This window comes from Sinocyclocheilus grahami, unplaced genomic scaffold (genome assembly GCF_001515645.1).
Source record: "Sinocyclocheilus grahami isolate Dianchi unplaced genomic scaffold, SAMN03320097.WGS_v1.1 scaffold61.1, whole genome shotgun sequence".
Taxonomy (NCBI): domain Eukaryota; kingdom Metazoa; phylum Chordata; class Actinopteri; order Cypriniformes; family Cyprinidae; genus Sinocyclocheilus; species Sinocyclocheilus grahami.
Genome location: NW_015505240.1, coordinates 1,314,266 through 1,326,254, shown reverse-complemented (window position 1 = coordinate 1,326,254; position 11,989 = coordinate 1,314,266). Strand labels below are relative to the sequence as shown.

Below are 11,989 nucleotides of genomic sequence, written 5' to 3'. Positions count from 1 at the left end.
CAATGTTAGATTGTAAAGTTCTAATGCTATCTGTTCTAACTATAAAAGTTACAGCTGTCATAAAACCAGAGAAAAAGGCTGCATGGCTATGATAGTATGTGAGAGAGTCAGTGGTATATCATTGCATTCCTATTGTTCAGTGTTAGAGGAGCTCAGCTTAGTCTGACAGTTTGCCTGCTCTGGACCAATCTAGCTTTCCAGCATAAAACTGACAATGAACCAAATCATTTGACAGTGAGTCAGACTAACTGAAATAAGCCTGGCCTATTTGGTAAACTTGTTTTATGAAACAGGCCTCGAGGCATTAGAAGTCAGAAGACACATAAGTTAATTTATGATTTGCTGTCTGCCTGAACCAAAGAACTAAATGCGATCATATTTTTTCCATTGCATCGAATCGCATTGTGTTGAATCGAATCAAAATCGAATTGCACTGCATCGTAATAGGGGTGAATCATATCGCATCGCTAGCTACTTCATATATATCGTCAATGTATCGTATCGTTGGTTATGCATCGAGATGCGTATGGCATCGGCCTCAGTTATGGAGATGCACATCCCTACTGTGTAGTGAGAGAGTCACTAAAGTGGAAGAGTGACCTCTGGTGGCAATTGGACAGAAGTCCATGAACCGGATTCGTAACACTCCTTCTTTCTTTGCGTGAACATTTGGGCGGCGTTATGCAAATCTTCCCACATCATGACGTAGACATGTGGGGGCATGTTTAAACTAGGCGTTTTAGGAGGGCGTGGACCAGTCTTAACTTTAATAAAGATTCTCTCTTTGGGTTTAAAACTTTAGTCGTTGCAACTTTAGGGATCTTATCTATTCACGTACAGCTTGTATGTAACACTCCAAGGAGAAAGGAAAACTTGAAATCGCATCACATAACCCTTTTAAATCACATCAGTTAACACACAGTCTGTGCAAACATAGTCAGAGAATAAAAGAAAACGTTCACTGGAAGTACTTTAATGTTTAAGCAGATGTAAACACACCACTGGCATTCTAAGATTCAGTGGTGTGCTTTGAAAACAGAACCTGCTGCAATTTTGTTCATCTGATAATGGTAATCATGAGAATCTTTTTTGATAGCATATTTGAAATGCTTTGCATGTTTACGTTGTGACTGGTTCACAGGTGAGGTGGCATGTGTTTGCCTCATGAATATTAATCTGATTATTCAATTCAGTTCAATTCAAGTTTATTTGTATAGCGCTTTTTACAGTACAAATCGTTGCAAAGCAACTTTACAGAAAATTAAGTTTCTACAATATTTAGTAGTAGCATTAGCTTATCAGTGGTGACTCAGTTTATGTACATATTGCAGAAATGTACAGAAAAATAAATTAAAGACGTAATCAAACAGACGATGAACACTATTAACAGCAATTATTATATGATGCAATCAAACTTATAGCAAAATGTGGTAGTTCTGATGTTGTTTTAGGATTGTCATCATCTGAGGTCCTCTGAGGGGTTTGCAACGATTATGCAAAAATTATATAAATTATATAATAGTATCTTTACGGTTTTGAAAATAGTTATTATGATGTACTGATCCAGACAAGTCAAAATTGACATGGAAACCATAATGTTAAAATAATAAATACAAATGTTTACAAAAAAATCATTCAAAGTGCACTCTTGCAAACACTGTCATCGGGGTCAAGTAGAACATAGACGGGCATTATGCAAATGTGTTACCCTGTTATGTGTAGTCATGATGGAAGTGGGATTCTAGGCTGTTCAGAGTCGATTCTTTCTTTTGGGAGACAATCATTTTATTTATCGTGCACTTTTGGCTTTAGAACTATTTACGTTCACATACAGCTACATTATTGTACATTAACAATAATGTAATTATAGATCCCCTGGGCTCTTTATTTGGAACCTCAAAACACATCCCCGCTACAAACTATTTCATGCAGTTGTGGGGAAAAATCGGCTATTGCAACAAGAGAAAGGGCATAAATCACCCCTATGTAAGGATGCATTTCAAGCATGGCATGTGCTTTTAAACATGTTTGTCCATGATTTATGTGAGCGTGAAAGATTGCAAAGCATGAGAACTGTTGACAATTGAGGAAAAAAAAGTTGGAAAAAAATGTAGAAACATTTTTTGAAAAACGATGGTTGCAGGAAATAGGTTCAGAATTTACTGCCAATCATTTCATCAGCTCACATCTAGTTGCTAATCAGGATCTGAGAATGAAACGAGGAAATTCTGCATATTTTCCTTTTTCAAGGGGATTTTTTCAGAATGTCCCTTTATGTTTCTTAACAAAAATAGGTTTGCTGCAACGTATATCAGTTGGAATCTACTCAAAAAAGTATTTATTATTACTTTATTAATAATACTTTATTACTTTATTATTAAGTATTATTAAGTATTTTTTAATTATTTATCTAATTTGACTTTCTTTATTAGCTTCTGAAATAATAATTAAAAATATAGAAAAACAGGAAACTTTTTTGAGGAAAATTGAGGTCATAAAATACAGATGACCTCATTATAAAAACAAAATGGAAATTTTTCATTTATGGGTGATCTACCACTTTAAACCAAAGTCTCCAATGAAAAGTTAGAGATCTCAAAATGCACTCATGCATTTCTCTCAGATAAATTCTTCCATCAGTAAATTCTGAGCTATATAATCTTAATCTTAATAATAATGTTTCTGTCACAACCACATGGACTTTGTTTTCCTTTTGCACCGCATCCCTTCGATGAGTTGACTGTGCTAATTATTCTTGTTTGGTCTTGTATTTAAGTTGCTGTGTGTTCAGTTTGAGTTTGTCCGGTTTGCAAAACCCCCCTTTTGGGTCCTTTTTTTGGAACCTCACATACATCCCTGCTGCAAACTATTTCATGCAGTTGTGGGGACAAAATCGTGGTGATTTTAGTGGATATATTTTGCTATTATGCTATTATTGCAGAGTATGACCTTAAATATATGGTTGGATAAGTGTGGACAAGCACAATGAAAAAGGCAGACAACACAAGTAGTCTGTCTTGCTTCCAAAGCCCTGACAAACAAACACGTCTTCACATCTTCACAGTCTGTCAAGCACCACTCCAAATCAATGCTTGTAAACATGATGGATGGACTTATTTTAACACTGAGTTCAGCGTTAAAAATTTGCATTTTGAGAGCTAGTTGACAACTTCTCCTAAAAACGTAAACCACACCATACCACAATAGACAAGACCTTACATAATTTAATTCCAAGTCATCTCTGTTTCTATTTGTATAGTGACATATTTTACGCTCAGGTTACTATTAAGGAGGGAAATGGGAGAACAGGTTCTATTTAAGGTTATTTTTTTTCCTCATTGTTTGCAAATGAGTAAAACAATCCAAAGTGCCAACCAAAGATAAATCTGCATGACTAGACAACAGCCAATGAGTAAGTTTTAATTTACGTCTGCTTTAAATCTCATCTGCCCAACCAAACCATATTGTGTAGCAATAACACTTAATCTAAGAACAACTGTTTTTAATAAAACATTTTACTTCTGTGGAACACACACACACACAAAATGTATATATATCAGTGGTATGCAAAAGCCATGTTTCTGAATGATAGAACCTAATGATGCCATCTAGACAGAGAAGAAAAGTGGTTCAAGAACTGAGCCCTGAGGCACCCCAGTAGTTAGATGTTGCGACTTGGACACCTCACCTCTCCAAGATACTTTGAAGGACCTATCTGATAGGTAAGACTCAAACCACTGGAGTGCGGTTCCTGGGATGGAGATATATATTGAGGAAAATTGGGGTCATAAAATACAGTGGACCTCATTAAAAAAAATAATAATAATTTATGGGTGATCTACCACTTTAACAATGTCTCAGATTTACTGCAATACCAAAGTCTGCAATGAAAAGTTAGAGATCTCAAAATGCACTCATGCATTTCTCTCAGATAAATTCTTCCATCAGTAAATTCTGAGCTATGGAATCTTAATCTTAATAATAAAGTTACATATTACGGCATCTATTTTTATTCCTAAGAAACTTTATACTTACATTTAATACTTACTGTTAATGAGATATAACTGAGAATTCAACGTCTGACCAAAAAAGTGTGATGTTTACACTTCACTTCACACTTCACACACTGATCAATGATAATATGAAAGACATTTTCAACGTTTGGCGCATTAAGGTCAACTACAGCAAGTCTGACTAAAAATGAGTGTTCATTTTATTGATATATAAAACAGCACATTATCGTGGAATGCAATGCCATTTAAACTTGGGTGGGGAAAACATTTCATGTAGTATTAAAAATAAAAAGTCATTAATAAGAAAGAATAATGACAGGGTTCTCCTGGAAACAACAAACCTTGATGACTAAATATTAATGCAATAATCTCAGAGTAATTATCAGCGATATTTATACTCTGAGGTTTTGGCATTTGTCTTCCGAACAGGAAGAACCTGTTCAACTTAACATTCCAAACAGGAAGACGGCTGAAAAGACATCTCAGCGCTACGAGGCCATGATTTCATTCAGGTGTAGAGAAACGGTGTGTAAGCATCACAAAACGCTTCTGTGAAACATACCGGATACTTAGCTTAACTTTCTCTGGATTACTATCCTCCAAATAGGATCTATCCAGCAAACCATCATCTCACTGACATAAATCTGAAGAGACACAGGTAAGATGTAGTGGATGATGCCATTTTTGGGTTAAACATAAGGCTAGTTCTCTCAAAAATGAATTTTTACTCACTCTCGTCGTTCCAAACCTATATGACTTTCTTTTTTTCTGACAGACACAAAATAATATATTTTGAAAAATGTCTTCTTTTTTTATCATACATTGAAAGCCAACGGGGTCTAGTGTTGTTTTGGAGACCATTGGCTTTCATTGTATGAACAAACACAAAGTTCTGGTTCCTTTTAAATCTCAGAAAATGTTATATGTATTGGTAATAAAGTAAACAAAATCCCACATGGCTGTGTTAAACTGTTTACATCATGATTAAAGATGAATAGTAAGTATGAATGTGCTTGGAGTGAATGATCATCAGTCATTGTCAGTGGTGGATTAGTGAGTCGTCAATGAGACAAACTAATAGTTTGAGTCAAGTAATTGCTTCCACAGCTTATATGAAGCATTGGTGATTGTTTATAAATCACAGTGTTCATGTATATCCTTTAAAGGCCTGAAATTGTTGCATCACACTGGAGGGATCAGACATTGTCAGTTTCACAAGTCCATCACTGGTGTCGAGTTATTATATATATATATATATATATATGAGAAAGCAAGAAAGAAGGAAAGGCAGAAAGCAAGAAAGAAAGCTGTATTTTGGTGATGCAAGTTAGCATTCCAAGCTTTCAATGCATTATTTAAATCATCTTAACTTACCTCGAGGAATAAGGAATCAACTAAACTGTATTCATCAATATGCACCTGTAAAAAACAAGTGAAAATCAAAGAGGTAGGAAATATGAGAACAGGTGTCATAAGTGCAGCTAACAATGCGAAATTCAATATTGCTGTCAAGCCACATTTTCTACTCATGTCGGATAAGCATCATGTGCGTCAGACACGTTTAGATTAATTACTTCTGACCATAACAAGTCATGGTACACTGAGTGTTTGAGATAGTCAGGCATTGAGTTTCAGATGTTCTCGATCTGTCATGATTAATATATTAATCTGCCACACAAATCTTAGGCCAGGTAAAGTTTTGATCCAAGGATAAAATAATTGATTATCTAACAGAGCTTTGCAGAGTTAACAAGTTAAGGATGGGTTGAAGATACAGTTAGTAGATTAAAGGGTTGAAGATAAAGTTCATGTACAATTTACTCTGTGCAAGAACAATTTGTGAGTATTACTGTATGTAATATTGATTAGAATGACAATAAGGGATACATACATAATATGTAATATCATAATTTAAGGCAATCAAAAAATAGAAAATATATTAAGTAAAGAATAAAAATATTTTATACTTGTCTAAATATATACTAGTTTGGACACTCTGAATTTGTTTCTTGAAATTAAAAATGTGAAAATCTTAGTAAAAACAATTTAGTATTATTATTTTAATTACTTTAGTATTCGTAAATTGTATAAATGGATGATTTGGAGCAGATAGTGAAGGAATCAAGTATCTAGAATTCATATGAACTCCTTCAACACTATTTACGATAAAGTTAGGATTTGTACATAATTCCCATACTACCATTAGTGCCATTTCAAAGTGTCATTTTCAATCATTTTCAAAATGTGGAACATAATAATAACGAAAGAGCAGGTATCCAAACTGTATCTAGATAAGATTTGACCTTTTTTATTACACCAAACATGGTCACTATGAAATGTTGAACATGCTGATTCTGTATTTCCAGGTCAGTAGGATGGAGCAGGATGGTCCGCAGGAGAACAGATCAGAACAGGGAGAGGAGATGACAGAGGAGAGCTTCCTCAAAGACCTCTACCTCGTTATGAAACAGAGAGACACTCCGATTGAGAGAATACCTCATCTAGGCTTCAAACAGAGTGAGTGAGAAAGACAAGTGAACACATGTCTCAAAGAATTTATTTCAGAGTATTAACATCTACTTTGTTACTTTTCCTTTTCAGTCAATATGTTCCTAATGTACAAGACAGTAAAGGAGCTAGGAGGCTATCAACAGGTAAAAAGACATTTACTGTGCGCTGAGAATAGAATGACTCCACCTTGGACAACAATTTCATAAATGCTGTTACATAACAAAAAATAAATAAATAAAAAATCATGTCAAAGGACTTATTTCCTTAGAGCGAAAACCACAATGGTACTTCCCATGTTTTTGATAGCATACTTTAAGATGAATAACTTCAGATTACTGCTAAGAAAAATACTTTCTTACTGACTGACTTTTTTTAACTGACTTTTATTTGCCAGCAAAAAATAGAAACGTCCTGTGTGTATGATTTCCAGGTTACTGCACAGCAGTTGTGGAAGAAAGTTTACAACATACTTGGAGGAAACCCGCGCAGCACTAGTGCAGCCACTTGCACTCGCAGACACTATGAAAAGTAAGCACATGTAACCTTAACCAGCAGCTGCTCATATATAATAAAAAATATATTACATAAATGATTTGAATACATTTTAGTCACAAAGCTCTTTTTGTCCAACCAGGCTGCTTCTTCCTTTTGAGTGTCACCAAAGTGGATACAGGGATGATATAGTCTTCAGGACCCCTCGATCGCAAAAACGTTTCCATCCCAGCAATTACAGTGACTTTGAGCACGAATACCCCGGGAATGGCAAGCGTGCAGATTTCCGACACCTCCCGGCATTCCCTCGGGTATGACATCTTAAAAACAGAATATATACTCTCAAAGACATATTCTCTCAGAAAAAAAGGTACCAAAGCTATCACTGGGGTGGTACCCTTCCGAAAGGTACACATATGTAGGTACTAAAATGTAAATTTTAGATACTAATATGTACCTTTAAGGTACTTATATATGCACTCTTTGTGGTACAAAAGGTACAACAGTGTAACTTCTGAAAGGGCACCACACTCCAGTGACAGCTATTGTACCCTTTTTTTCTGAGAGTGTAGTAAAAATGGAAACTACAAATTTTTATCAGAGTACTGAATTAATTGAATTCTACTCTTATTTCCCTCTCAAGCCCTCCCCAAACATGTTTACAGAGCATCAGAGACAGATTTTTAACATACCTTTGAACGTTGCTCCGTACTTCCCACATGGCAGTGCATCTCTACCCAATTATATGACTCTTCAAGAATCTGCACTCCCCCATCTGAGCCATAGCCCTTCTCAAGACCTCCCACGACCACCTGCTTTGTATTTGAGCACATCCTCTGTGGAGGTTCAGGGCTGCAAACAGCCACTTGATATGCTACGCCACTTGGCTAAAGAGTACACATCATCAGCTGGTTGGGAGGAACCACTCAACCTCAGCCGGAAAGAAAACAGACTTGAGACGTTGAGTGACACACCATCATCTTTTAGCCCACCTTCAAAAAAGCCCAAGTTCCTCAACGAAGCCTCACCTCTTTACCCTCCAAAGGGTTTGACGTCCGAAGAAGGTGCAGAAAAGGGGGAAACAGCGGACAAAACGTCTTCAGGAGAAGGAGGTGCGGGGTCTGTCCGAGTAGGACCGAGCCCGGTGACGGCTGACATCATTGATCTCACTACCTCTTCCACTGCCAATCCAGTTCCACGTAGAGCAAGTCCTCCTTCAGTGAATCTCTTCAACCGTAGACTGAACTACTCCGAAGCATTCGCTATGAAAGCACGGGAGCGAGACCTGCACACGGACTGGTTGAAGGAAGAATCTTCTGGTGCACCTACACCTAAGTTAGGGATCCTAAACCGAAGCAATCCCCTTGGACACCCACCCATAGATCCGAACGGCAATATGGAGATTCAGATTCCTCTAAAGCTTCTACGTGAGTTGATTAGGAGAGGACTGCTCTTCAACCCGACATTTGCGGCAAACAGCCCTGCGTCTCAAGACCCAGCCAAAGCTGAAGCACAACCCGAGAACAAGTTCCACGTGCGATCACGCTCAGAAACGTCTGAGAGCTTCACCACGGGTGAGGAGCCAACCAATTTGAGTTTGAAAAGTCCTTTTAGAAACCTTTCTGATTCTAACCCTCAAGAAAATGGCATGAGGAAGCTCCGATTCTTTGGTGGCAATGGCATCCCAGCAGAATCAAATATCCAGATGATCAATTCTCTTCATGTAAACAGCTCTCTCAAGCTCTCTCTGGAAAGTGATGCACCAAGATCTTCTCAACCTAAACAGGCACAACCTCCTACGACAAAGAACCAAGAAAGCAGAAATCCCAGACCCCCCGGGTACAGTGAATATGGTCCACTCTCTTTGACCATGAAGCCTGGAAGAAAGTCAGAGAAAGTGATGGGAACATCTAACAGTGTGGCAAAGGAAATCTCAACTTCCCCACCTTTGATAAAGGTGACATCAGACAACCTCAAACTCCTTCTGGCAAACATATCCTATAGACTGGAAAGAGGGCAGACATTTTGAGAATTTGCACATCTGACAAGTTATTCACCTCAGTCAATGTTCCAATCTTGCCAAATCAGCCACTTGTGTTGCATTACTGAAGGATTTTTGAAAAGATGAACTGAAAAGAAAAATGTTGACGATATGCAACTGTAGCATGAAAGCACTGTCCACTCCCAGTCAAGAGGTTAAATTAGACATGACAGATGCTTTTCACTGATGAATTTTTGTATAAAATGTATATAATTTTGAAAAGGGTCAGCTCAGGAAAAAACTTTTTGTTTACTTTTTAATTTGTAAATCCTATTGAATTGTGAGACTTCAAATAAGCAACGGTACATTTTTGTTAACTCTGTTTATGAAGAAGCAGTGATACTTTGGCAACAAAGCATATACCTTTTTAAAGATTTATTTTTTGGAGTTTTTGCCTTTTATTAGGATAGGACCGTATTGTAGACAGGAAGTGAAGTGGGAGAGAGAGAGAGGGGGGACGGGATCGGGAAAGGTCTACGAGCCGGGACTTGAACTCGGGATGGCCAAAGCGCAATGACACTATATGTCCGTGCACTGCCCACGAGGCTATTGGCGCCAACAGCATAGACTTTTTTTTTTTTTTTTTTCTTCATTTTTAAAATACTTTTTTTTTCTTTTTTACAATGTTTTTGTTTTTTTTTTTTTCCTATTTTTTTTTTTTTTTTTATCTTCATATTTCAAATACATTTTTTTTCTTTTTTACAATGTCTGTGTGTTTTTTTATTTCCTAGAAGTAAACTCACAATGACTTTAAAACAAGTAGATTAAGGATTATGATTCTTTCCAACTCTATAACAAATATATCAATATATATAATATACAGTATGTATTATTTTTATATTTTTCCTTCTTTTGTACTGAACATAAAGTCTTGACACACACTACCTCTGAATTTCTAAGAATATGTTAGGTATCACATACACATGTTGTTTTACTGGTTGCACAGGAACCTACTGGAAAATCATGCAAAGATGTACTCTCGATATTTCCCATACAAGACTACAATGAAATATGAAAAAATGCTTTGGTCAACATTTGTTAGTTCACACTGTGAACACATAAGCAATAAAACAAACACACAGCATGTACACACACCCATAAACAAGAAGTGATGGGGATTTCCAATTATTGATTTTATTATCATGGCACTATTAACACATAATTGTCATAATGAAACAACAGGTTCGTACCTACTGCAACTACAGTCTGTTCAAAAAGACCAGGAACAAAGTCTATATGAAGCAACCTGACATCTTGTTCATGGACACAATGGTGGCAGGGGGCTTCTCCTGGGATTTGAACCTACAACCTTTGGGTTACCAGCCAAATTATTAACCAATGAATCACATCACCTCCATAATACATAAACGAATAAGACTACGTTTGATAGGATTGCCAAATTATTCATATAAACAGCCTCAACTTCTTAGTCAACTGCTAAAATGGTTACAAATCATCCAATCAGTCAATAACTTTAGCTTTTTAGCTATTCAAAACTTTGTTCTCAGAAAGGAACTGCATCAGTGAAGATATCTGATCAATGCGTTGCATTTTTTATGTAATACAAATTGCAGCAAGTCAAGAAGCTGTAGGGCCTACCTTTCCAGCTATCACTGACAACTTGACATTGATCTTGATAGATCTAAAAATTTAAATCCAGGTAAGGTTTAGAGATGAGGGTTATATTCATAATAATTTGAAACTGTTGGTTGGTTGGCTGGTTGATTGATTTGTTTTAAGGGAAGATAATTGATCTTTTGAATTTGATACCCGTTTTAAATCATACAAAGATTTGACATAAAATTGGTTGCTCAATTCTCTTGAATAGTCTTGGGTGATACAAAAATAACTTACTATGAAGGAAAAACAAACAAAAACAAAGCAAAAGGGTTAAACTGTCAAACTCCTGTCATGCAGGATTTCCATAGCTTGTGGCAAGTTTGCAAGTTTGAAGATTGCAGCGGATAGTCTGAACCGCTGAGCGAATCACTGGTATAACCCTCCCCACTCTCCAAGAACTGCACTCATCCAGAGTGAGTAAAAAGGCTGGCAAAATCATTCTGGACCCCCCATATCCAGGCCACTTCCTCTATGAACTGTTGCCGTCTGGTCAGCACTACAGAACACTGAGCACCTGAACAGCCAGGCATAATATCAGTTTCTTCCCTCAGGCAATTCATCTCAGTTAACTTGGCAATAAATGTGTAATACACAACACCATTTATACATTTATCTATTTAACACACATATTTCTTATTCACATTTCCTTGCATTTGTACATATCATACCTGTACCTACAAATTACATAGATTGTCTATTTTTGTATATTGTGTATTTTTTTTTAATATTTGTTGTATATTATTATTTCCTATTCATGTATTCTATTTTTACTATCTGTGTCTTGTCACTGTAATTCTGTTGAAGTGCTGTTGAAGCTTCTGCCACCTAAACAAATTCCTTGTATGTGTAAACATACCTGGCAATAAAGCTTTTTCTGATTCTGAAGTAAAAATGTTCCAGTCAATTTTAAAGGTGATAGGTAAAGGTAAAGGTTTTAATACAGCAACACGTGTAATGGAAGTCCTGATCCAGCACATGATCGAGTTACACTGCCAGTACAGGCTTGCAGAATCAAACGAGAGAGGCGGGGCATAGAGGACCTACAATAATGTACAGTATTGGAAAAATAATGTGTTTTTTGAACATTAAAGCATGTCAACATATTCTGTTACACCAAATACACAAAATAATTATCTTTAAAATAGCATCATAACTAAAAAAAAACAGAGAAAATACAATGCTGTTCTGACAAGCTAATATAATTTTCAATACACTTTGACATGTTTTTCAGTCCTTAACAACTGTATACTGTGAAATTACGAAATGGCTCTTTGGAATGCTAAATGGAAATTATTTTTCCATAATGATGCTA

The 11,989-nt window shown here is 36.3% G+C and overlaps 1 protein-coding gene across 1 annotated transcript; it reads left to right on the top strand.

Annotated features, from left to right (window-relative positions):
• Positions 1-6,255: 6,255 nt before the first annotated feature.
• On the top strand, positions 6,256-9,611 carry LOC107584628 (uncharacterized). The gene is made up of 6 exons (XM_016271338.1): positions 6,256-6,285; positions 6,380-6,530; positions 6,615-6,667; positions 6,955-7,052; positions 7,159-7,327; positions 7,660-9,611. The coding sequence occupies exons 1-6, from the start codon at positions 6,256-6,258 to the stop codon at positions 9,043-9,045; spliced, it is 1,887 nt and encodes a 628-aa protein (XP_016126824.1). The 3' UTR covers positions 9,046-9,611.
• Positions 9,612-11,989: the final 2,378 nt, after the last annotated feature.

What these genes read in the sequence shown, in the direction of transcription:
- LOC107584628 (XM_016271338.1), top strand. Translation starts at nt 6,256, where the DNA reads ATGTGGAACATAATAATAACGAAAGAGCAG. An exon ending in TCATCTAGGCTTCAAACAGA is followed by an intron (nt 6,531 to 6,614) that starts GTGAGTGAGAAA and finishes TTTCCTTTTCAG; the next exon opens with TCAATATGTTCCTAATGTAC. An exon ending in ACCTCCCGGCATTCCCTCGG is followed by an intron (nt 7,328 to 7,659) that starts GTATGACATCTT and finishes TTCCCTCTCAAG; the next exon opens with CCCTCCCCAAACATGTTTAC.